Source organism: Haliaeetus leucocephalus, unplaced genomic scaffold (genome assembly GCF_000737465.1).
Source record: "Haliaeetus leucocephalus isolate CR32 unplaced genomic scaffold, Haliaeetus_leucocephalus-4.0 Scaffold848, whole genome shotgun sequence".
Taxonomy (NCBI): Eukaryota; Metazoa; Chordata; class Aves; order Accipitriformes; family Accipitridae; genus Haliaeetus; species Haliaeetus leucocephalus.
Window position 1 is genome coordinate 6,471,792 of NW_010973284.1, and position 27,612 is coordinate 6,499,403.

Below are 27,612 nucleotides of genomic sequence, written 5' to 3' on the forward strand. Positions count from 1 at the left end.
GCAGCAGTTTCAGATGAACTATGGAGGTCACATAGATTAACCTACTCCTACCAAATGTTCCCCAGGCAATCAGAATGCTCTGGCTGGCCAGGCGGTTTTATAAGGACTGTAAAGAATGTACAGAGACATATCCCTGTAAAACCATCTCTTACCTGAAAGCTCAATGAGCCATCAAATTCAGGAAAAGAACAGCCATTTCTTGGGAAAATGTAATGTTAAGTGTCCCAAAATTAAACTCCAAGCCAGTATATTTTGATGTGCAGCTAGAGTAACCTATGTTCAAGTAACATTAAAGAGAAATTGTCAGAGTAAAAATCCCATGTTAACAAGAAGAAAAAAAAAACAAACCAAACTTCAGACTTTTCCCCTGGTATCAGGAACAGCTTATTATATGTCATTGAAACAGAAAGATTTTTGAAGTGTTATTTATTCATTCAGTTGTGCTAATGTTTTGTTGGTTTTTCGCCTTTGGTCATTTTTTTCAGCTTGGAGAGAGCTAGAAACTTGACTAGTTAGTTTGTCCACATATGCATGGTAGATTTTATTGTTGTGCCCTAGCTCAGTGATCTTCTGTTTGGGTTGCAAACTATAAAGGGTAACATTTAATCTCTGCATTCTTTTTTGCCAGGCCCAACTGACATTTTGTGTTAGTGATTTTTGTTGGGTTTTTTTCCCCTACCCTTTTACACTTTGATTTTTTTAAGAGGAAACTGAACGTTGTGCCTATAACTTCCTAGCAGGGTTAAAGAATGACACTTCTATTTCAAAAATAATTTGACTATGTGAAAACTGTGGGGCAAAACTGATTTTCAAGAGGCAGAATTTTATTGATGATATATTGGTATGACCTTTTGCATCATTATTGTTGAGATATGGGAATAGAAGGAGTATTTCCTGCACTGATTTAACCTGAGGTACAAAACATTAAATACAAAGTAAGGGTGGTTTCTTAAGTAAACAGCACCTTTTCAAATAACAGGTTATCTGGATGTTCCTCTTACAATAACTCTTGTGCTTCCATCCTGAAGCACAATGAAGGGGGGTTGTGTTTAGGTCTGCGTAATCACAGGTTATTTGTAGCACAGCAGTTCCTGGGAGCTCCTGTTCTGATCAGCATCCCATTGAATTTGTGCTACTATACACTATGAGAAAGTGTCTTCCACGAGGAGGTGGTGATTTATGAAGATTAGACAGACTGGCGTTCTGCAGTCTCCATTATAAGAGTGAGAGCTACTGAATGACTTGTTGAAGGTCAAATGCAAAGCTCATGTCAGAACTGAGAAATCAATGCACATATTATTTCATGATATGGAGGCTTCCTGCCCCTTCCATTTCTGTTGGCTTGGGAACAGTGGAGGCAGGGCCTCCTGAAGCTGGCATTGTAGCAGGAGTATTATGAAACAACAATTTTCAATGTGTGATAAATGAGCACAGTGACTTGGGAACCCACCACAGAAATCCACAAAATATCTGAGCACTGGGAGTTATGCTCCCAGGTAGCTGACGCTGCATCCTTATCTCCAGTTGAGTGGAACAGAGCCAAAGTTATGCATTCATATTGGAATACTGCTTTATAACTCTACCTCAAAATAAAGGAAGCAAGGTTCACAATGTAAAAGTGCAGAAAATAGCACGGGTGTGTAACTGTTTCCCTGAAAAACAGCTTCTTTCTATCTACTTTGCCCACATTCATTAGTGGTAGAAGGTGGACTCAACTATGAAGACTTCCTCTCTCCCCTAAATTAAGTACTTATCCAGAAGAAGTAGGAGAGAAAGAGATTAGTAGCCTCCCATCTCCATGTCATTTTTGCAGTTACAACCTCCACCTTTGCTCAACTTGAAAATGGGGTCTAACATTAAAAAACATTTCAGTTCAGTACTCGGAGCCTCTACCTATCGCTTCAAAACAAGTAAGAGCAGCAGCATAATGGACAGATATTGAAAGTGTTGGTTGACTTTCTCTAACATCCTGCATGACCTTGGGCAAGTTGTTTTACCTCTGGGCTTCAGTTTGCCAAGCTGCAATGTGACACCGATAACTTTAAGTTAATTGGTGAAGTGTTTTAAGACCTGCTAAAGATTAAAAGTGCCATAGGGAGCACAGGCATATTGAACAGCAGCCACAGTTACCTGTGATGCTTATTGAAACTTGCTCCATTAGGAACACAGCAGTGGTGGCTGTAGCACATGAAATGGTAGATTAATAGATTGGGAATCTATCACGGGAGCATCTCTATGATTTCACTACAGGAAATTTGACAGTGTTCCTGAGCTTTATCTAGCTGCAGTGTGAAGGAAGAGGAAGGATGCACAGGTATTATACAATGTAAGTTATGATGGGCTTGACTAAGGAAGAGAAAGAATGCAACCACTTAACTCTGTGATAAATCTGCACGCAGCTGTTAAAATATAAAGAGTTGTGAAGCAGTGAAATAAGTGCTTGACGATGGTTTTTATCAACTTCCAAGCTCCTCATAGAGCAATAGGTGACTTTTGGTAGTCATAGGGACTTTCAGAAGTGACTATCTACCCTACTAGGCAGCATGAATCTAAGGCAATAAAATATCCTCCAGATCCCCTTTGATGTAGACGATGTGTGGCAGGTTTCACCTCGACAGGGAATCTCATTAGGTATTGCTGGAAGGAAGGGACACAGTCAAGAAGCTACTCAACCTCTCTGTTTTCTCTCTTACCATGTTAGACATTGGGAAGCCATTTTCTTTTGTTGTTTTGTGATCCTTAGAGATGAGCTGATGATCACAGCCTTATTCTCTGTATAAGGAGAAAAGGTTTTGAGGGTTTTTTTTCCCCCTGTCCTGGTATTTGAAAACTATTTTCCCATGCCCTGTTTTGATAATACCAGTACCTATAATATGTGTCTGAAATATCAGGAAGCCCCACACAAGCTGTGTTCTGTTTAGGAATACCGGAACCTCATGTCTCCCTTTCCCCTCCACACATGTATGTGTGCATACAGTTAATCTTTAGCATTAAAAGTAACATTTTAAATCTCCTGAAAAAAAATTTCAGTGATACTTTCAGGTCACTCACTGCAACACTTCCATTTTAGTTCAATAATTTTTAATCAGCTGAGATCGCTTAGCAAATACATGTTGGAAACTTTTTTTTTTTCCCCTGTAGATAAAAAATAAGAATTTATTTCCATGTCAAAGGGTAAGTAAATTTTGCCGCATCATTACTAATCTTTGTATTTTCTTGATGATTTTACAATAAATGACAATAAGTTTGTTATGGAAGGGAGATCTAAAAGGTGTGTAATTCCCATGATTTGTTCCCCTGGAGCATTCCTGATTATTGATACATTCTGTCAGTTAAGATTTACATTATTGATTAGTGTGATTTAGAGTGTCATGGTTTCACATTCGTCCAGCCTTTCTAGCAAAGCAAGCAATTTAAAGTCATTGCATGTGATACAAGATTTCAAAGCAGTAATTCAGCTGCACTGTTATGTTTGATCCAGCATTTACTGCCTACCTACTATAACAACTGGCAGTTTATAAACTTAGAGATTAAAATTATGAGAGCTTTAGAAACTCGTATAACAATAATGAAGTAGTGTGTGAAAGCCTGTGATTTTTTTTTTTTTTCCCCTGCAGTTTTCCTCAGCATGCTTAGGTATTTGGCAGATATTGGAGATGTTCACAGATGTGTGCCCAATCCATGAAGTGCAGATCAGCTATCACACTCAATCAAGCCAGAGAGAGTTCAGAGTTGGAGGGTTCGTTCATGTCTGTCTCCCAGATAACTTTATGCAATCTGAATATCTGCCTATCTGCAGTACATCTCTGCTCAAAGTGTGAAACTGAACTGCATGTTTTATTTCCTCCAAGCCTCATAGTTATTTAGATTATCACTGGATGTTGTATTGTCTAGGGCTTAATAGTGCCACAAAGTATCACAGTCAGAAACAAGACACTGGAGTGGATGGACTTTAGGTCAGACTATGTCAAGCAATCTTTAAATTCCTATGTCCATGTTGTTCATGAACTGGACTGGACCTCTCTGATTCTGCCACTGGTCTCAGATTTTCATAGCCCCGAATTTTCATAGTGGAAGTTGTTTAAAGGTTGTCTCAGCTGGAGCTATGCCCTGGCTTATCAGATATTACATTACTGCTGTTCCCAGAGAACTAAAATTTCCCCAGGTCCTTTCATGCAGCCTATCTGTAACATACCTGTTGACATGAAAACAGAAGTTTAAAAAAATGTAATTCATAAGAAAAGTCTAATTATTTGTGACATTTCATCCATCATGTCCTAAGCTTCTCCAGAGAAAAGTAGTAACATTTCGTCTCCTTGACAGCAAACAACCACTGACGAACTGAAAAATGTTCTGCTATATTTCAAACTGCAGCATTTATGAGTAAAGAGCAAGTGCAAAATAAATAGCAAGAGTAAAGAGCAGGAACCCACATAAGTAGGGGGCAGAAGCTTGGAGAGCTTTCTAAAAGCTTTCTCTTGGGTCAAAAAAACAAAACAATCCTTCAAAAATAACCAGAATGTTTCAGGGTAAGCAATCTGCTGGATGGAAGCTATAGCAATACCACTCAGCCCAATCTGCATTGACTTTCCTAACCGCTCCTGTGAGGAGATGCCTTGGGTCGATGTGGCAGCATAGTGCAGTTCATGGAGAGCTACAGGACCCAAGTGAAGATGGGTTGGAAACAGGTTTTTAGGATATCCCCAACTCCCCACCTCCAACACTTCAGGACTGCAAAAGGCTTGCTTCTACCATCTGAAGAGAAGAGAAGCAAACTGACTTTGCTTTGGAATGCTCTCTCTGTGACATGCCAAGTTAGGCAATTCTCCCTCTCCCTTCCTCTTCATGGATGACCCATCCCTTTCTGCATGGCTCTTGTAGTCCTGCTTTTGGATCTAGATGCTTCTGCTCCAGAACCTGCACGTCTCTCCCACTTCAGCAGAAAGAGAATCTCTGTTAGTAACTCAAATTCCTACAGACATTCAGATATTTAACTCCCACTATTTTCCTGGGTACTCAGAGATCTTATGTCTGTGAAACATGCTGTTTCCATCCATTGATGGAGTGTGAAGGTCATCTGTGTTGGCATGCATACAGATCTTCAGCTGTTTTTCAGACCCTTATTGATATCTTGTTGGCAGATCTCATGCTCTCCAAACTTCATCATTTAAGCAAAGGAAAGTGCAATATCCCAAAATGGGGTATCAATCAAATCTTCCATCTGGGAAGTCTAATGAAGAATAATAATGTGTTGGAGAACTTTGAAGTCATCTGAGTGTTCTTTCTTTTCTGTTATCTTGTTTTAGAAGAAATCCTTACATGCAGAAGCTATAGCACAGTATTTCTCTTTTTAACTCTGAAAGGCTGTGATTGTTCTTTGAGGAAAATACAAGTTCATGCAGCCATTCCTAATCTTTCACAGGGTGGAGGCTCTTTCATTTCCATTCTTTTTCTTCTTTTTCCTTTTCTGTTATGCACACACACAAAAAACTCAGGAGTACATTGTGAGCCAAGCTGTATTTTCTGTTTATTGCCACCAGGTTAATAACAGTAATGGTGCGAGGAGAAAATGAAGTGTTATGTAAAATCCTGCATTGCAGATTTTGGTGCTGATGCAAAGAGCTCAATAAAGTGTAACACTTTAATCATGGAGATAAAAATCACACAGCAGCTTCACAGTCTTCCAAGATGCAGAGCCTTAAGACAAAATAGAAGTGGGAGAGAAAGAGAAACTGACAATGCTATTGAGTCCCAGAAAAGTTAGGGAAGAAAACAACCCGCTTTCTTTTCTTGTGTTGCTTTGATTCAGTCTTTGTACTCACAAGACAAACAACTGAAAATGTGTGTATATGAATTTCCTGGTATTAGAGAGAGCAAAATGCCACAGCCTTATACACAACTCGGTGACATTTACAGGAACCTGGAAACCTTTAAAAAACAAAGCAAACAACTTCCTCCCCACAAAAAAAAAAAAAAAAGCGCCACCAAAAAGCCCCCCAAACAAAAAAAAAACATGACCAGAACCACCCCCTAGCATGGTACGATGATATGTATTGGTTTTTTCAAGTAGGCAAGCAGCCCAGCACAGTTTTAGCTATGGTGGTCTTGAGTGTAAATTCAGCGTGTTAGCACAGAAGATAACTTGGTTTTGGATGGTGCTTTTACTCTGCATGTCTTCACTGCTACTGAGCTTTGTGTGTCTGCTTCCCATCTGCAATTTAAGATTATAGTCCGGTCAAATGACTGTACATAAAGTTGTAGGTTGTGGGGGTTTTGGGGCCGGGGGAGGAGGAAGAGTTATGTGAAGATGATCTCTCCCATACAGGGGAATTTGTGGATATAATGTCATGGAGCACCATGTTAAAAAGTTGGGACAGTGCTAAGGGCTGTAAATCTTTAAGCTAGACCAGTTGCTGTGAGGCATCTGACTGCAGTTGTGTGCCAAGTTAATTCTTCTTTGAAAAATGTTTCCAGAAAAGTCCCTTTCCCCACAACTTGGCTATTGAAAAGAATACAAGGATATTATTTGTTGGAACTAACACACAAAAAAGTGGAAATACCTAGTTCAGGGCCAAGAAGAATGCCTCAGGTAACTCAGAAAAGTGTCAAGTAGCTTTCCTCCTAGTATCTGGAAAGAGTAGCTGAATGTATAGAGGGAATCTCTATTGCACAGCCCAGTGACCATCCAGCCACCCCAGATGTTTCTTCACACCAGGGTGGTGCAATGCCAGCAATGAAGCCATTCCAGAGAAGTTACATATTCAGCATGAAATGTAATTCAGTTTTAATTGGTGCCTGGCCCTTTGGGGATCAGTTGCCATTACCTGGAGGAGCACAGCAGCCTGTTGAGCTGAGCTGTCTAGTATTCGGACAAGCAGAAGGAAGCGGGCAGTACCTTAGCTTTATTGTGGGGTTTCCTCTTGCCCAGTTCTGTCCCAATGCTTACATGTTTGCAGCCAGTTAGCACTGCCTGTTTCAATCTATTGCATAGTTATTCCCTTGGGTAAGATTCAAGGTTAATTCAAGGACATGCTAAACCTTGCTGGGCCTTGAAGGTAACCCAGAAGGTGTAATGTTTCCACCAGCTGTGATAACCATGTGCCTAAGTTTGGGACCGCTGATTGAAAAACTCCTACAGAGACAGAACCCGGCAAATGTATTAGTGGCTTTTGGTATCTGATAAACTCTGTCATCACTGCTTACCCATGATATGCCCATCATAAAGAGTGCCTCATTACATGGCTGGCTTAATCCGTATAGCATGAAAGCTGACATTTTATATTACTTTATATCCTCTTGTCCAGCTGAGTTCACTTGTGTGGAATTAACAGATGTCAGATTTGGACATTATGGGCATGGATGCCACAAGAAATGTGTGTAAATAAACCAACCCTTGTGTAGTATTGTTAGAACAGGTCTTGGTAAGAGATGGCAAAGAAAGGGAATGTTTCACAGGACCCTGTGATATTTTTGTTGGTGGATTTTCGGGAAAGCTGAGGGGTGAATCAAACTGATATCACTTTGGAAGCTAAAATCTTATCCTAAGGGTTATCTGAGGTAAAAACCTCCTACTTTTTTGCTGAGATATGTCTGTGTCCATGAACAGCATCTGTTCCCCAATGATGTGTTAAAACATTCATTACAACAGCTGTAGTAATGGCATAGTGATCTCAACATTATCTTAATGTTATACTTCATATTTGGGGTAGAGGACCAGGTAGGCTTTAATTACCAGCATGTCTTGAAAGACAGCATATCTTGTAGCCTTGATCTCATCCATAAAATTGAAGGGACAGTGGTTCTGGGAAACCTGCCACATCATGTCAACAGGCCTTGTTTGCTTTTGAAGATTGCAGGCAACTGGATGGATTTGAAGAGCTGTTTTTTAAGGACAGAAATAAAACCAAGGTGCTGCGGGTGTTAAGAAACAAAACCTCTGTGCAAGCTGTGCTTTGCAGGGCAGGCCTTCGCCCAGATGGGGGATTCATCTGGAGTCTCTGCTCATATGCCTACGTGTCCTTGCAATGGAAGCCAGGGAGCATGGGAGGAAACCACCCACCTTGGCTTCCCATGCTAGATCTGTGACTGGAGTGGGGCCGAGGCCTGCAGAGAGTATCACAGAGCACAGCTGGCCCACAAGGATGGACACAGCTGTAAGGACGTGAGTTTAGGAAGGGAGGCACTGATCATTTATTTCTCGAGCAGACTCCTCAGACCTATCTTGAATATTACCAGATGGATAGTACTCAAGTCTCAGTGTTCCAGATGCAACCAGATGCCCCTGGTTATTTGAGGAGAAAGCTGAGAGATGGGTTCTTCATATGTTGTTATGGCTGCCCTGCTGGCTCAGTTAAAACCCTTTTAGTCTCAGGATAAGGCTTAAATTCAGAATCAATTTCTTAAGATATTCCTGTTCTCTTGTATTTTTCCTTTCCTTTGCCCCCACCCCTGCACACAGTAATTCTGTACGAATCATACAATTGATTCTTTGGGTAGGGTAGGGAAACAATATACGAACAGCTCAAGAAGCTGGCTGGGCTCGAGAAAAAGACAAACCTCCAAATATTTAGACTTTTTTTTCCTAGCTGGATCGGTTCCCTAGATCATGATGTGGACTCACAGCAAACTGCCAGCTTATGGTGTCGCATGGTCCTGGCAATGAGTGGTGACCTATCTGCGGGGGAAGTGGGGAGGATGGAGTTTTTGAGGCTGTCCTTGTTGCCAGAAACATGCATGTGTAAAGAAAGGGTCAGCCCCCAATGGGGCTGTGACACCTTCTGAATGAAATGGCTGGCAGTGTGTGTGAATGCATTGGAATTAATGAATGCAGGTAATGCTTTTAAGTTGGGAAGTGCTAGAAAAACTAGCACCGGTTGTTGCAGAAGCAGTAGACCCTTATGCTGTTTGTGAGGGTGGCAAAAAGCGGAACTCGCCAAAGACAAAAGGACCAATGTAAAGATGGGTGAACATTAGAATATACTTTCTGATAGTAATGTAGCAATTGGAAGAGCGTCTAGTCCTGGCAGACTAGAAACACTGTCTGCAACGGTAAAGAGTCAGTGATTTCCCAGTGCTGGGAACATAGCGATAGCGCTCTTACCTCCCAGGCATTTAGATTTTGTGTGTGTGCCTTTTCCAAACATTTATTACTATTTCCTCTGCTTTTAAAATACATCCAGACTATTTTTCCTGGGATGTGGGTGGTTTGGGGTTTTTGTGTGTGTGTGGGTTTCACTCAATATGACACATGAGAGACAGTTAAAAACAATCAACATAAAAACCTACAAAGTGCTGGCTAGATCTGTGGTTAACCCTTGTTTTAAAAAATATGAGGTTACTTTTTGCCTGTGTCCTTTTAACACTATGATCAGCTCTATGTCAGAAAAAGCAAGAGAGGGCAATCCAGCCCGGAATTGAATGAGCTGCTCTGGTACATCACTTGTTAATCCTGGTGCGCTCTAGTGAGACAAAGTTGTTAAAAATGTTGCTACACCCTTCCATGGACTAGGGTGGCATTCTCTGAGCACATTACTTGCAAGTGTACTTGTTTGATAGACTCCCTGGTTAGAATCAGTACTCATTTTCCTTGCCAGGAAAGAAATAAGAAAAAAGAAAAGGAAAAAAAAAAAAGGAAGGTAATTAATGGCAAGCTTTAAGGGTCATCACAGTATTTGCTTCCACTTCCATTCTTTTACAATGGCTTTAATACTGTGCAATTATGGACTTGTTTTAAGTCTTCTCATTTTCTCTTACAAGCAGACCACCTCACGTTTTAAACATCTGCAGTAGTTCCAGAGATGAAACCAGGGCTATTGTAGCACTGAAATCTCTAAAATTGCAGTGATTTTCAGTTGGATAGTGATCCACTGTACATCTGGAAATGTAGGTGTTGCCCTCAGGGAAGTGTATTTGGCATAATTTCCTCCTTGGGAACAGGGCACAATGAGATCACAGCTCTCCTGGTCTCAGCTGTTGAACAAATCCCTGTCAGGCCTAATAGCCAGTGCTCTTTTCCCCTTGATCAGCTGGGCTTTGGTCGTTGCGGAGTTTAACATTGTTCACTAAATGAATAGCTCCCAGAATGCAAACTTCACCTGTTATCCTTCCATTTAGGAAAATTGAGAGTTTTTAGTCTTTTGTACTCTGTATTCAAGAGATGAGAGGAAAAAAAACCCACCTAAATGCCTCCATTTAAATGTAAATTTTGACTTTTCACGTCTGACAAAGTAGGGTGTTTGTTTTTTATAAACTATATATATATATAAAAAAAATAAATGCCATGGAATTGAAGGAACAAAACCCCTCTCTCGTTGATATTGCTATATTTTCTGCATAGTAATCTTTGCTTTCATCACGTTACATATTTTTCTGTTTCTTTTTACTTTAAAACTAATTTTGCTGTGAGAACAAGAACAGGATCGTTAGGAGAAAAAACTCTTGCGCTGGCTTGCACAGAGAAAACATGCCATCTGCCTAATATGTTTCATCTTGTGTCAGTCTAAGCTGTGTTGTTTGGGTTTAACATGCCAGTCACTAGCCTAGAAAGAGTGCAGGCAGCAGCTCTGACACATATCCTGGCTAGGGCTCCAAATCCTTCCTGCTTTTCAGAGGCTGCGCTCACTATGAAATAGGCCACAAGATTTTGGGCAGAAGGTACAGTTCTCATCACCTACCCTGTCCTCGCATTAGAGTCCGAGAGGCATTCGTGCAAGGAACTGAAGTGGTTTGGGATGTATTTTCAGTCTTCACCATATCACACTGTTAAGAAGCAAAGGCAAAGACCCAGCCTGAAAGTGGGTTATTTCAAAGAGGTCTGGTTGGTGGGTTTGAGGGGCTAGTGGTTGAGGATGTGGTGGTGTCTTCCCAGTGGCAACCACACGGTACAAGCTTCACCCTTCTTTGCTGTGTTAGGGAAGAGCTGGAGAAGCCATTTGGCATAGCATCACACAGAGACATGCACTTGAGTCCCAAAACCAGAGCAGTCGTGCAATGGAGCCCTCCTGGTTCTGAGCTGGCAGGTCTGTACCGTCTGTCGGTCTGGAGGTGGGTCAGAATGAGCTCAGTGTCTGTCCCTGTTTCACCGTGTAGCGTGGACTCGGCTGCCTGCAGGGACGGGGCACATTTTGGGGCTCAGCACTGTGGTCAGGACCCATCAGTGGGCAGGTTTAAGAAATGGGGCCTTCTTTATCAGATGTTGCCGCTTTCAGTCACAGAGTTCTGGCCTGATAAATGGATGGCACATGTCTCAGCTGGGTAAATGTAGCTGGTCATATTTTGTTACACTGTGTCTAATAAAGACTTTAGCTTATTTTTTTATTAAGAAAAGAAGTTGGCAGACAGCTTTAAATGTCTGCCTAAGGACAAAACGAACTGAGTTTTGTAGATAGCTGCTTTTTTTTCTTAACAAATAAATAAATGGAAAGATTTTTATGTTGATAATAAAAATAACTAATGCAGAGCTTTTTCTACTAGTGCCTGGAGACATGGACAGATGTGGGATTTTGAAGGGATAAAGAATTGAAATCTGTTGGCAGGTAGTTGCTATAAAAATGACTATCCTTCCTGCCTCTTATTACAGACCAACATTCAACAAATGAAGAGTCTCTGAGAAAGCTAATGATGACAGGATCAGGTTCCAACCATCAGAGATAGCAGAAACCTCCTCCCTTCAGAGAAATCTAAAGTTAAAGGGAAGTGGTTGAGCAAGCTTGGAGCTTTATTAAAGTATACTTCCGGACTTTCTCCGACTCACAACGTGGTGTGTGGGAGTGTGGAGGGAAGCAAACTGCCAGGGAAACTATGAAGAAACACAGCAAGTTCACCAAAAGTTTGCTTTGCCCATGAGTTGTCTGCCAAAGTTTTGTGCAATCGCTTGCCGCCTCCAGAGAACTTTCACTCTGCTGCTGTTGCACGTAGTTGGTTTCTGTCTTGCTGTGTGGTCTGTTGTTGGAATAAGAGGGTAAACCTCTGAGAAAACAAGGTTTGCCCACTTCTACCCTTCTGATTGTCTCCCCCATTCCACTTCAGGGGGTGTGAGCGAGTAGCTGTGTGGGGCTTAGCTGCCTACCAGGATTAAATCACAATAATATTGCTTCACAATGCAATCATATTGTAAGGCCAATCTGCTGAAGCAGTCAGTAACGTGTATCACAGAATCGGCTACTGACTAGTGTTTGGTGACTCAACCTGAAAACAGTATTGTGGACCATCAGTGTTGATGCAGCGTTTAGGAGAGCAAAGATCAAATGTTGATCTGATATACCTACGATTCAGAGCAAATTGCTTTGCTGTCTGTTATAGACAGCTGTAACAGTTACAGAGGAGAAGGATGAAAACAAGTTTAAAGTATTTCTTTGTATTTAGAGATGCATTTTTACACACACACACTTATAAAGGTGTATATATACACACACAGAAGAAAAAGCAGACAAAAACTGCCTAAATCTCTAAGTCAACCACTGGCAGTGTGGGTCAGCTGCTGCTATCTAGGGTGGGAAATATCCTTCTTCAAAGTCCTACTATACCTTCATTAAGTTTTGCCCTGGTGAATCCTCTTGAGATTGTCACCCTCTGATTATTTGTTATACCACTGTGCTGAATCTTGAGTCCCTGATGTTCTGCAAGACCTCAATATTCTTTCTGTAGGAAATGGTAAAAAAAAAAAAAAAAAAAAAAAAAAAAAAAAAGGAGTCCCCCAATATGTCCTTGCAGGGGATGTTGTCCAAAAAGCAGATTCGTCACCTGGTGTGCAACAAGCCAATAATCACACGCTGGAGAGAAACATTATTTATTTCTTATTTGCGCAAAGATGGGTGCCAGGTGGTAATTCCACAAAGCTAGCACACCCTACAGTTAAACAAGCAAGCAATTTATACAGTTTCAGATTCACCCACTTAGTTTCCAAAGTCCTTTCCCAAAATCATTGTTGGTAGTTGCTTATATGCCACCATTTTTATTGGGCTAAAGTTTTCTCTGCTTCGAATTAAAGGTACAGTGTTCTTTTATTCTATAGTGCATGCTCAAGAAGTGTGAGGAGTAAGTCTTCTAGGTCTTGAATTGAGTCGCTGGTCATGATCTCCCCTTGTCACCTTTACCTTTCCGTCAGTTACCACAGATGTCAACTGACTTCATGCCCATTATCAATTACTCAACTTTTGTCACCTTCTAGGGTGGGATGTTTCCTTCTTATTGGTCTTCTAATTCTTCTTTGAGGTTCTTCAAGGCCAAATTACTCCAGGATATCCTTGGTTAAAGAATGCTAGCTGTTTTGTTTTCTGATTACAAATTATTGTCTTTAGACTGTCAGCGTAATATACATACAAAGAACATCTTGCATAGAAAGAAACAGATCATTTCATGTTTTTAGGTTAATCTTCAACAGGGATACATTGTCTTTGCTATCTGGTGACTTTACATATAGGCACAGTTAGCTGCCCTGCTGTTTGGTCTGACGGGCAGAACACAAGGTGATATTGCCTGCAGCCGTATGTTTACCTATTGGCCAGTGTGGGTGGGGGAATATCGGAGGAAAAAAGTTTCAGATACAACTGATGCTGATAAGTGCCTTGCAAAAGGCATGGTATGTTATGCTTTCAGTTGTAAAAACAGATCCTTCCAAAATGACCCCTACATTTTAGCTTTTATAGCACTGTACAGATAATAAATACCGCTACATATAAAGCACAGAGAAAACATTCTGTAGTTTGGTGCAAAATGCTATGCTAATCTGTCTCTGAGTAGGCCAAACCCAAGAAAAATCTATTCTTCCAGTTGTGGATGAATCTTGGGTCAACAAGAGAATATCAGGGACAACTCCTTTTTTATTTGTTGGCATGCTGTTGTCCCCCCCTGCCCCCCAGTAGCTATGTCTCATGTATAGTCCCTAATCTCTTTCAGTGTCCTTCTGTTCCTGTTTATTGGCTTTCACTTTTATCTCTTAACTTGGATGTGCTTGTTGCCTGCACTGAGCACAAGGAAGGAAAACAAAGACACAACTTGCAAAGGAACAGCATAAGACTAACAACATTTGCTTGTGGCAAGGCTGTGCCAGGAAGATGAAGAGAAAGAGTTAGTTTGCTTTTCAGCTGTCAATCACTAGTAAAGCATGTGGGCAATGTCCATCCCCAGCCTTCCTGTCTTTCCAAGCTAGTAGATGGCCACATAACCTTTGAATGACACATTTAGTGTTGTTTCCTTCCACCTGACTGGGCAGGTTTGCAGTTTGCATGCAGGTATTTCTTTCTTACTCCACATGGATCTATGTAAAATTAGAACCACCACTACAGGTCCTCTCATAGGTCCAACTAATCAGATTTTCTGGGTATGTTGTTAGTAGGTGGAAAGAGACACTCATGGGCCTGTATAAGAAAATTTACAGGTATAAAAGTAACGTTTACCTTTGATGTCCAGCTTGTAGTTACCATTGGTTTAGGGGTTTCTTCACCTGAAAGCTTTATATAGAGTAGGACCTACCTTACAGTAATTTGTCTAATCTCTTTTTAAAGTAGACAGTTTAAACAGTAGAAATATGCATACATTTCACCACCAATCAACACCTTAACTTTTTAGAAACTACAAATGTCTCATTCTGCAGCACAAATTTAGGTCTAATTGGAAAATAAGAGCAGTGATGCTGCATCAAACCCAAGGTCTATTTGGCTCAGTGTCCAATGACTTCTTGCAGATGCTAAGGGATAGACTAAGCACAGGGCAAAGCTTCTGGCAATGTGTAACTTGGGGATTTTCTGATCAAGAAATTGTGTCCACTGCTTTGTGTGTAGTAACATAATGGAATCTTTCTCTTTGAATTTATCTAATTGATCTTTGAGTTCATCTGTGTTTTGGCCAATATCTGGTGGCAGTGAGTTCTGCAGTGTAAGTATAAACTAATTTAAAAAGCACTTTATTTTGTTTGCCTTAGGTCTTCTGCCTGATGACTTTATATTCTGCCAGCTGTTACTTATTTAGTAAGAAATAGTGAATAATGCCATATATTATTTGAGAGACTAGAGACCAGAGTTTGATTTGACTACATGTAATTTGTCCAACTGGAATGTTCCTAGGAAATTAGGGGACAGGGAGCCATAAGCCCTAGCCATTGTTTTTGAGTCTACCACTCTTTGCCTTTGTAATTGGAGGAGAGGCAGGTAGTGTCTTTGGGCCTTATTTATATACTTGCAAAGTAAAGACTGTGCACCTCGGTCAGAAGGTTCTGCAGAAGTATAGTTAAAAGTTATTGGTAAAACACAAAACTGTTAATACTGCTATGAAGTGATTAGTTGAACAGGAAGTCACGAGCTTAATGTAGTTTCAGGTGTATAAGCAGAATTAATGATGTCTGAAGACATTACATGACTTGCGTATGGTTACACAGCAAGCAAGTGGCTGTCTAAGGAACAGTACCGAGGAGTGCTAAAACCCTCAATGCAGCTACTGGGAGCATTTCAGCTGAGCAAACTTTCAGAACCAGACCAAAGCCAAATTGAATTATCTGGTAAAAACATGGTCGTTTACATATTTCTGTTTTGTTACCCAATTCTCTTGCTTTAATTACCAAAGTAAGGAACAGTTACTGCCTCAGGGTTTTTTTCTCCCTTTTGCTCCTTCCTTCCCTCCCCTTCTGTCGTCTTTCTGGTAGGGTTCCTTCCCGCTCCCAAAAAGCTGTTGATTCTTTTGCCACAATTCTCCCTTCTCTTTTCTGAAAAGCCCTCTTCCTGTAGAGCCAACGCTGTTCAGTAGCAGACAAGTGAGCAAGGTAGGATTACAGAACTTGTTCTGCAGGTCATATGGTGGGGACATGCAAGTGAGGTCTGAGATGGGCAGAGCCAAGTGAGGTAGGGCGAGGTAATGCCCCAAGATTCACTTCAATCCCAATGCTTTATTCTAATTATTGAGGCAACTAAAGACTTCAGAGCTTGCGAAGGTCAAAGCCCATGTTGCTGAGTGTATGTGCATGTTTGCTCCTACATGAGGGAGAGAGAAAGGATGAGACAGAACAATGACTGTCATTGTTCAGACTCACCTTCTAGTTTTGGCTTGGGGTCAGGCCCAAAATCCAGAAGAGTGTATTTCCTGGTTCCTATTCATTTAGGGTAAAAATTATACAAGAATTTTCCATGCAGCTGACCCAAAAGTCTTGTCTAAACTTGATCTGGGTCTTAACATTGTCTCTGTGGCCCCTCTCTAATTTAATATGCATTTGAACAGAAGTGGCTTCTTGATAGAGCCTTTCACCTCCAGGTCACCCTTTCAAATCCAATTCAGGCCTGTCGTGACCAAATGTTACCACCATCTGACGGCTCTTCTGTGTCCTGTGTGAATTGTTGGCTTCAGTCCAGTAGCTGGTGGACAGGTGCCTGAATTGCAAAAACTGCCAGAGCTGACACTAACTGGACGCCTCTGCAGAGGGGTCAAAGAGTGAATCAGCCTGGCAGATGAATTAATACTTAACTTGTACGCACTGTGATGCTTTATATCTTCAATGTGCTGTACAAACGTCAGCTAATCCTCAGGAGGTGTTGTTATCTGCACTGGCAGGTGAGAGAAGCAGGCAGATAAAGAACCAGGATCAGAATATGCATGCTGCTGACCTCCCACTCTGAGGCCAAAACTATGAGTTTAGCTCCTTTCAGGGCTACTGATGGGCGTACCAGAGCAGGGTTCAAGCTCATTGAAGGGAGTCCTATGTTCTTCTATGGATAAAAGCTTCCCTTACTTTTTAAGACAGGCAGTGTTGATGGACATGCCATCATTTTGCTGTATGAATCCATGGAACCAACAGAAGACCCTTCTCCATCCTCTTTGAGGCACTAATGAGTCACGTCAGATTATGCCTATCATTAAGAGGTATCATTATTTAGGTTGAGAACTTTCTGTGTAACCAGATCAGTAAATAATTACTTTTGAATGGCAACTGGGTTGGAGTGCTTCATTCCAAAAGACAACAGCTCTTGGAATGTCATTGAAATAATCCGAAAAAAAATGCATGAAGTGTTATGAAGAATTGCTAGAAGGTCATACAGAGTTATTGGTACATCAGTGTTTGCAAGCTGCTTCCGTAGGGACACTTAAAAGACATTGTCAGATTGTGTAAAGGTGTCTACAGGAATAAGGAGAAATTTGCTTTTGTGCTTCATATCAGTGAGAATAAGGGTGGTTCTAAACTGGCATTTTCCTTTCTCTGGAAGCAAGATGAGGAAATTTTTTTTTTTATTATTTTTTTTCAAGGGTTTAACCTTTTAGAAGGTTTTTAAAAATAGTAAACCACTTTTCTACTATTAATTTCTTATGTAAATAATTGCTGTTGTTGCCATGGTGTTTACAAAGGTGAATGGAGCAGGTGGCCCACGAGATGATGAATGGAAGGAAAAAAGATGTTGTCCCTATGGTTACAAAGGGGTATTGGCATACGTCTGAAATAGTGCCTCTAACAAGGTGGCACTTACATCTTTTGCAAAACTGGAGATGACACTATAGGGCTGACTTGTCAGAGGTTATAAAGAATGGCAGAGGAAAATGTTCTTGGAAGTATTTAACTTTTTTTTTTTTTTTTTTTTTTTTGGTGAGGGTTTATGCTTGTCCTTTCAAATTTGGGGGAAAAAATATGGGGATAGGATAGACGTAAGAAAAGTGATTTGGGTAAAATTCACCTTACTAGGCATACAAATCCATTTATTTCAAGGGAAGCTTGAAAATGTGAACCATATCCAGACAGTTTGAATTCCACCTCATGTTCTCTTGTATAGTCAGGAGACAAGTGTTGTGCATCCCTAAAGAGTGATTCAAGGCACTGGGCAGAGTTCCCTGGAGCTGAAAGGGCCAGGACTGGTGCTTTCTAGCTGAATGTAGACTGCTGAACATGTGATGCTGCATGGTCAGTTTTCCTTTATTTTGCTTATTAGCACATTGTGCTTGTGTTTTCTGGTGTCACCACTGTAGGCATTGCCAAAATAACTAAGCTTGGGGTACGGTGTGTATGTCAAAATTGATACATTTGAGACCTACGCAGAATTTTCTTTTGAAAGATTCTGGACCTGAGGAAGCACCAAAGAGCCGGTCGTCTGGGAATTTATGAATCTTTTCTGAACCCAAAGGGGAAAACTCCTTATGCTGTGCCAACTGTTGTATGTCCGTTTGCTTCAAACAGTGGCTTAGCAGTAAGAGCGCAAAGTCTGCCTGGAAGCTGTTATGTTCTCTACCACTAATGACAGGCCATGGTTTTAGCGGCTTGTATAAAACATTGCAAGGAGTTTATCCCATCTCCTGTATGAAATATTGGAGTGAAGAAGGCTTTTGGACGCTCTCTCTCTAAACCAATTGCTATGCCCAAGAATTAATAAAATCCATATTGAAGTGACAGCTGGTGGACAGGGCTGGCTTCTTCCTGCATCATTTGTCTCTCTAGTGGCTCATGTTCTGGGCTCAATGCACATTTATCCTTTTATTACAGCTTTTATTGATTTTTATTTATTTATTTATTTTTTAAATCTCTGTTTCCTTAAGAATCATACTTGTGCTGTTCAAAAATCTAACTTTGGTCATATCAGCACTAGCTATTAACATCGTTCTTTCCTATTGCTCTTTAATTACTGACCTTCCAGAGACATTCAGCTAATGAATTAAAAATGCAGACAAGTGAGAGTATATTTTCTCAAAACTTTACATGGCATCATGAACCAGTATCCAGTTTCTGTGCTACTTTGACTATTTCATATCTTGACAATGAATGTGAGCTCTTACTCTTTATCCGTGATTTCTTTGATTTTCTCCCCTTCCTAATTTATATGTATATTTCTAAAGCTGCCAGAAACTTTAGACTGACTCAGGACAACAGTGGAAAGTGTGTGTCACAAAGGCAGGGATTCAAATGAACGTTAGAGCAGAAATTCATTTGCTTATTTATTTATTCTGGTTTTACGTGGTAAGTGGCAAGAAGAGGCAAAGACCATTCTTTTCAAGGGAGAATGTTAACTGTTGTTTTCTAGGAAGTGGGGCTCAGTCATTGCCTCTGTCAGTCTAGTGAGTGATTTCTGTTTTGACACGCAGAGAAAAGAAAGACCAAGTCTGCCTTTGTCTTCTCCAACTCTGTAAGCTGGGTCATCCAGGTAATTACAGCTTTACTTAAGAAAGAGAGTGTGAGAGAGAAAATCTCTGCTGCTTGTAAGCACAAAGGCAAGACACTTGAGGGAATTAAATTGCATGATGATTTTTATAAGGCATCTGAATCATTTTGCATTCCACCTCTAAAGCAGAAAATGATGAGTTTAATATCATATCGTAGGATGTAACTTGTAAGTCTCTCAGAAGGCAGCTGTGGCATCCAGAGATGTTTGAGCCTGGTTATTCATTATTTTCTGCTTAAAGGCTGAAGCAAATGTGACTATGAGACTTCTAAATTGATTCCCATTCTTACTTGTACATGTTGCTACATTAGAAGCCATAACCAGGGTGGGTTCTGCTGTGTAGATACTGACAGATACCCCTGTGTTTTAACAGGAGGTAGGACTGGTTTTTGTTTTAAGTGTGTTTGTATGTGCTCATGTAAATGCATGCATACATTTATTAACCTCATTCTCCCATTAAAATTCTATCTCAAAGAGAAACAATTTCAGAAAGTCAACTCTCTGCTGATTTTTCTGAAATTCCCATCAGTAGGTGACATTATATATTTAATAAAATGTTAATTCAGTGATCCTGCCTAAATTGCAGGAGATCAGTAATTATGTCAAATTCTTCCAGAGAACTGAAATATGAAACTCTATTCCCTATCTTAAATTTGTAGTGTGGCAGGGGGTGAAACAGTTCCTACACGTAAAGTACTTATGAATATGTATGACTCTAAAGAGAGAGAAGAAACACCGTTATTGTTCAGGACCATATCTTAATTCTGTGAAACTTGTCTGCAAACAAATTGGCTACTACTTGGGGCACGAGGTGGCAAACTTTGAGTTTAATGTCCAAGTGACTGGGCTGCTATTGTCTAATTTAAGGCCACAATATCTTTGTGTCTGTGAATAAAGAGAATTTTTCCATTAGGAACCCGTGTTATATTAACAATGCACTGAATTATTTTGTTCTGTAATGAAGAATGCTCAAGATGTTTCCCTTTGATAAAATAATGAATGTGATAAGAAGAAAAGAAATGTGAAACACTGAAATACTGTTCTGCTCACACACAGCAGTGTCTGGGAGCAGTACATCTAGCTGGCAATTACTCTAGCAATGTTTAACAACTTACTGAATAGGATGGACAATTGCAAATTTGGACTATATTTAGAGGGCAGGAATATATGAAATAGAGTTCTTTGTATGTTCAGTAGGAGGGCAAGGAACAAAGACCAGAAAAAACAGTTGAATAGTTCTTGTGGGCTGACTTAGGAAATTAGTTTTGAAATACGTTGTAATGAATGACTGGATAAATGTTTTTAAACACTTGTCTGGGTGATGAGCTATCTGTTGAATGTCATGGTTTCCAAATAAGTGATCTGGAAGCTTAACCTTTAGGTGAAGGAGATACCTGTGAAGGACACTGTTCCCTCACAAATAACCATTGTAACCAGACTATCTGAAAATGGTTTTGATGATGAAAAAAGATCTTTAAAGAAATTTCAGCATGCCAAGAGATTATCTAAAATTTTCTGGAACACTTTCCTCAGCAATTTTTTTAGCAAGAATCCTATGAGTGTTTAGAAAATATTCTCTAATGATACTGTGTTAGACTGGATGACTTGATCAATTGAATACTAAGCTGAGGGTCACGTCACGCATGTTCTGCAGGTGAATTTCCTGCTGGATAGCCTACGGAAAGTTATCATAGTAATCTGTGCCTCTTTGTTGCTGTTTGTAGACACCTTCTTTTGGAAACAATTTGATAACTATGGATGAATAAGTATAATATGACGCAGCACAAATCAAACAGTGTACACCAGCACCTTTATTTGTATTAAGACACAAATGATACTAGTCTGTTATATAACTCACTGTGCTTCTCAATTACTTTATATTAGTAAATATGTCCCTATAAAGTATTCTGTCTAGTTCTTCTAAAATAAGTATGACTTAGGTCACTGACTTCTATGTGAAGGACATTCATGCTTTACAAATATCCAGTTTAACTAGATTATCTCCTCACTTCATCATCAAATCACTGTTTTGAGACCTACAATATGTTCTGTGTTATGGTGATATGCCAGGGTGCATCTGATCTCATCAAACTCTGTTTCTGATGGGGAAATTATCTTATGAAAAATAATATTACTCAATCTTGGTTTTAATTTCTGTATGCTTGGAGAGGAAGAAAATCCTATGTGGTATTTCATCCTGTCAATGCTAATCTTTCTCCTCAATGCTATATCTCCGAATAGCAGATGTGTGCTTTATTGCAGTGTTGGTCCTCTATAGCACAGCATAACATTTTGGCAGGAGCAAACAATTTATTGTATTAGAGTCAAATACAATCAAATGTTCCTTTTCCTATGAAGCATGGTCAGATATTGATATTGCATTAGCTAACATTTTAACATAGGAGAGGCTTAATAAGATACAGTATTACTCTCTCTAGGCCGTTTAATTAAACTAAACAGTCATTGTGTATTGTACATTGGTTTTCTGCCAAGGGAAAGTAAATCTGTATCATATTAGTTTCACGTACCAAATGATGTTCTCCCCCCATCAGAGACTCTCTAGAAGAGCTGACACTGCTGTCACATGAACTGCATAATACAAACTGTGTTTGTATTACATTGGACCGTCTTGTAGCTCAGTATTCTCCAGTAGCCTGAGCAAGCTTTGTGTGCAGAGAAGACATGTGGCTGGAGAGCCCCATGTTGTATTTTACTCACCAGGGTCCCTATTTGCCACCAAGGGGTACAGGGCTAAGTATCGTAACCCCTGTCCTGCTAACAGAGCTCTTCTCCATCCCCTTCTTGGGGCAGGGAGATCTAAACTGTAACCCTCTGGTCACTAGGAAGGCTCTTACTGGCCCCATGATGGCCAGGTGACAGGCATGGGTTTGTCACTGTCTAGTCACAGAGCACCATTTGTTCAGGACCAGAAGTTGCAAGAGTTCGGGGAAACTCTGGGTAATCCAGTGGCATCTGCTCTAGTAGCACTTTTTAGTACTGGATGTTGCCTTCTCACTGCTGTCAATGGCACTATACATGGTGATCAAGGTGAACATTCACTCTTTGCCGCTGATGGCAGGGGAAGTAGTATTGCCTATTATATGGTGTGAGGAAAAAGATGTGTCCCTGGACTGGAGACTTGAGCAGCATTTCCTTACAGAGCCTTCCGACACTGAATTGCCAATCCAGGAAGGGTAGGGGGAGAGCAGGCGCTTCTGTGTTAGGGGGTCCTGGTGTTTTCTTTTGAAGCAAGAGTTGATGCAGAATCGCGTGGGATCACAAGCAGAGGCATTCAAGGCACTTGCTTTTGGGAGTTGTTCTGTTGAATTACCCTACAAAGCAGAGTAAGACAAAAACATTTGCGGTGTTCCTCCTTAGAAACCGAAATAAACTGCACAGGAAATATTGAAGTCTTTTTTACACAATTTTGAGCCTGTCTTTCCTGGCAGAAGGGTACATCTGCATCTTGTGATGCAGAACTGTGCAGAGATGGCAAAGCTATGCCCAAACAATCATGCTCTAGAACTGGAAGGTGCATATTTCATCAGTGGCACTAAGCCCTGTATCAAAGCGAAGGATAATGCTTTGGCTCTATTTTGCACAGTGTCCTGTGCTGCATAAATGCTCCAGTCTTCCCAGAACAAGTAAAGAAATGTCTATCATGGTCCTGTGTTGCATCTCACATGCACTCACAAAGAGGAGTGAATAGTTGGATGGATCAAAGCAATGTCTTTAGCATGGCGCTCTGATGCTGGCACCATGGTTAGATTCAAGGATGGCAGTATTGGATTTATGGGAGGCTTCACCTACGTAACACAGTTATGATTTATCTCATGCTGAATGTTTTTATTTGTTGTTGTTTTCCCTCAACAGAAGATTAACCTGGAGTTCTATATTGACATCCATGCCCACTCTACCATGATGAATGGCTTCATGTATGGCAACATCTTTGAAGACGAGGAAAGATTTCAGCGACAGGCTGTTTTTCCCAAGCTACTCTGTCAGAATGCCGAAGACTTCTCTTATGTAAGCAATGTTTCTCTTAATTTTTTTTCCTAATTTATTTTTTAGTGCTAAATCTCTGGCTTAATTGGATTGTGTGAATTGTATTTTAATATGACTATAAGCTACTTAAAATTTTTGTCATTATTATCTACCACCTTCCCTCGTATGTTATCCAAAAGTGGTAAGTTGTGATCTTATATATTGTCATTAGACACATGAACAGACATGGGTTCTTCATCTTCTATGTTGTAATCTTTGGTTCTGAATTATTGGAACACTTATTTTTTTAACAGAAGATCTTTTGTCTTTTGATCAACGGGATCAGCTTTATTGTTTTATTGTTTATATTATATTGGCACATTTTTTTTAGTTGTACACTTTAAATAATATAATAGCAAATGGAAGTAAAAATAATAAATTTGAAATAAAAGGTTAGATTATTTTCTGTTGAAAGTTGTGACAAAGGCAATCTATGCTTTTTAAATTCTTTGATATCACCATAAAAAACTATTCTACAAGAGAATCTGCAATTGCTCAATACATGTCTTGTAACTTGGAAGAAAGTATGTGTGTAGGTATCTCTGGATATTGGAAATAAATGGTAAACTCCTATAAATGAGTTGGAAAGGGGCATATGTTTTTAGAGCAAGTTTCAAATAGACTAGAACAGATCGTTAGCACACATAGGTTGCAGTAGCTCTGCAGAAGTCAGTAGATTTAAGACTCTGGTCCAGTGTGTTTCAGCTTTGTGTCCAAGCATGACATCCTGGCCCTTTCCATAGTGTCTTTTGTGCATCAGTTTTCCTTGAAAGCTGTGCAAGTAGAACACACAACGCCCAAGCCTGCCTGCAACTGCTTGTTTGCTTCTCCTGGCCCACCTTAGACACCTGTGGAGCTGCCACCTAAGCTACTTCTATACAGCTATCCCTTGCTCTCTTTCAAGCTGTGCACTCTATGTTTGCTTAAGTGGACAGTCTTTCAAACAAAGAGGTGTTTGGTGTCCCATTTTGCTTTGACTGGGATAAGGAATATTCAGAAATGCATCTCAGCCAAGGCAGTGGGAACTTCCAGCCATGAGCTGTGAGGAGGAAAAGCAGTGGATGACATTTGGCAGCTATATAATAGGAACAGGCTCAATAAAGAATTATTTTGGAATCCTCCACCAGGCAGAGAAGAGCAGAAGAACCTACTGTTTGGTCCCTGATTTTGTCTTTTATGTTCTTAACCGTCTTTGTTACCTACCATAGGTTTTCCCAGTCTCTGCTGTCCCCTTTTTGCTTATACTTCATCCTCCTGGTACTGAGAGATAAACCTGAGTCTCCTCTCAAAGATGGGGACATCTGGGGCATGGTGTCTGCCTCCTCTGCAGTGCCATCCCAACCAGCTTGTGGCAGAGGTGGTGGGTAGAGGGGGCTAGGGACCCTGCAGCATTCCATGTGTTTAGCTCTAGAGAAACAAAATCTAAAAACAGATACAAAAGCAGACGAGTCTGCAGAGCAAAAGAAACTGTAATTGAAAAAAAGGCCATTTTCATCATGGCAAGAATGCTAGCCTAAAGCTTTCTCATCGAGATGCAGTAGAGAATTTTTTTGTCTTGTTTTTGTGCATATTGCACTGTGGAGTTTGAGTGGGAAGTGAGTATAGAAATGGAGTTGTGCCACTGTTTTCTTGACAGATCTGTTCCAGCAAAAGGAAGGAGGAATCGAAACCTCCTGATTCTTGTCTGTTTCTCTATCCTATGGTAGTTTGTTTTATGCAAGAGTTGGAAGAAGTTTGGATCAGTCTCTGACTTCTCTAAGGCTAGGCAGAAGATACCCTTTGCTCTGTCTTTTCTATTCCCAGGAAGGGGGCCTCTAGTAGACCGAACATGTCCCTTTTCTTCTTGAGATCAGCAGTAGCAGCTGGCCCAGTAATGCCTGGGAGGATGCATGGATGCTGTTGCTTCCTCTGTTGCCTCATAGTATTGTTTAACCATTGTCTGTATGTCTTGGGGGTTCGGGGGACTGTTGCAGTGTGAAGCTTTCTTCAGGGCTTCTTGGAAAACTGTCCAGAGTGCAGAAGACCAAATCCATACAAAATGAGGAGGGACAGCAGTTGCATCTGTTCCCAGCTGCTTGGAGCCTGGGGAACAGGGAGTTGGGTTCAAGGAACAGCCAGTTCTTGTCTAAGAAGACCTCAGTGATTGAGTTTCTTATCTGCACCTGGTTGTTTCAAAACCACATTATAGATAAGAGGGCATTCGCAGATCATAGTAATGAAAACCTGCAAATGATAGGGGTTCAGAAATTTTGTGCTCAAGTGTGGGATTTCTCTCTGTTACTGTAGGAGATTAAGTATTCCTTTTAGCGCAAGCCTTGGTTGACAAAGGGAAAATCTTTGCGAAAATGATGTAGGAAATAGAAGCCAATAGCTAAATAAACAGTGCAGTCTCTCCCCTTTGACTCTCAGTCGCCTTTCTGTAGAAGCTGGCAATGGGATACGTACGTTGGCATCCAGTGCACCACAGTTTGACCTAGGTGCTGCTGGCACTCAGTACATCTGGCTTTCAACTCACATCCTACTGGTCTCTTGAGACAGGAAGCTTTTCCCCTGCCATCCATCCAAGCCATTCTTCTCAGGGCAGCTGAGGGGATAGATGTGTTGGAAACAGAGACAGCCACAAAGTGTCCGACGTGTGTGAAGCAAGAGGAGTGGATATTACTGCTGTCTCCAAGTGGGCAAGTCTCTGTTCTCTTGTTTTCAGCTCCAGCCATGTGGGTTATTTGACTGGTTGGAAATATCAGGGGTGAAGTTTGCTGCTCGAAAGAGAGGAAAGGAATCCAGAGCTTCCTGCATTTAAAAAGGGGGGAAAAAAGTGTTGAAGATTAAAAATAGTGTATGTAAATATGCCCTATTGACTGCTCAAAGGGAAGGGGGGAAGTGCATCGTTAACATTACCAGGCTGGTGTTTGAAAGTGTGGGAATGGACCACTGTTGTTACTAATTAATTTTCCAAAGCTTCAGGAGGTCTCATTTACATTGTATGCTGCTGCGGCCATTTGTTGGGATTATAATACTTCAACAGCAGCACTTCAAGTGAAAACTGGCGGCTGCATGAAGTGTTGTCCATAATTGACTAGCTCCATGTCTTCACACAGCACAGAGACAATGTTCCATTATGTTATCCATTGACAGTATCATTGAAAAGATTACTCTCCTTAAAGCATCTGTCAACCTTGATTGATTTACAAGGGACAAAGAACTGAAAAGGTTTGAAGTGCGGGTACAATTTTTGCCACCGTTTAGCATACATAATGGTTCTCCTTTGATGTCAAAAGCTCATCTTCTATTAATAATGCAGAGGGCTTTTGAATGCAGGCTACTTGTATGGAGTTCCACACTAATAACCTACTTGCTGTGAAATGGGATTCACTTTGGAGAAGCAGTCATTTGTCTGGGTTTTACATGTTCAGAATGAATCCTGACTCAAAGGGATTTCTTTCAGTGCTCTGCATGATTGCAGCTGAGCCCGGCACGGGTTAGGGAAAGCAGGCAAATCCTAGCCTGCTCCTCCAGCCGAGAATCTGGCAGAAATCACGCAGCCAGATGCAAAGGAGCATGAACAACAAGCCTAAGACGATGCGATCAAATGCCTTGTGCCGTTTTGTCTGGCAACTTTCTATTAATATACTTTAGAGTGCATTTCATGCCTGGACTGCTTTCTTCACCTGTCATTTCCAATAGGCCTTTTTATTTAAATGACAGCATCCAAGGGAGATTGGTGATTAGAGTAGGGGATGGATAGGGGATTTGAGCCTGCATGCCTGTTGTAGGACCAAAGGCAAGTCACCCAATGTCTCTGTACCCTATCTGTTGAGCAGAACACTTAACCTCACAGCACTCTGGAAGGCTGACTGTGGTTTGCAGGTGAAAGTTGTGAAAGGGACCAGAAATTCTTCATTTGTACATGATTTCAGAAACAGAGGCCTGCCTTTGGTTTAGCTGTCAGCATGTGAAGAGGAAAGTGAAAGAAGAGCTAGGAAGTTTTGCTCCCAAGTAAATACATGAGACATTCTTGGGCAGCTGTTTGGGGAAAAAGGACAAATTCTGCAAGGAAAATGTTTTATATTTTCAAGGTTTAAGAGGGATATTTTTAAACATTGGGGAGTAAATATAATCTGTATGAAAGCTCTAACAGGGAGAGCTGACAAGCTCTTTTGAAAGGCTGACTCATTGGGTTTTAGGAGCAGCTGTTGACACCATGTCTGAGTACCTTACACATCAGCCATGGCTAGGAGTTGTTGCAGTATTTGGAGGGGTGTTCTTCATTTGACCTTTCGTGTTCTGGAGAGAGGATTAGTCATACCAACCAGACACAAGCACTTGAGCATTTCAAGAACCTGCTAGTCTTAGGGGTGGCTAATTTTGACCTTTGTGACAGTATGAGAGGAGACCATCTGTTCTCTCTGGTTCATTTAAAGGAAATAACCACAGCCATTCTTGGATG

At 40.7% G+C, this 27,612-nt stretch overlaps 1 protein-coding gene across 1 annotated transcript in view; it reads left to right on the forward strand.

The window, feature by feature from the left end:
* AGBL4 (ATP/GTP binding protein-like 4) overlaps nt 1-27,612 on the forward strand; it is a 580,767-nt gene that overhangs the window by 454,510 nt on the left and 98,645 nt on the right. Inside the window, exon 7 of the mRNA XM_010582707.1 lies at nt 22,995-23,147. Within this exon, the coding sequence (XP_010581009.1) occupies nt 22,995-23,147 (153 nt within the window). The remainder of the gene's footprint in view (nt 1-22,994; nt 23,148-27,612) is intronic.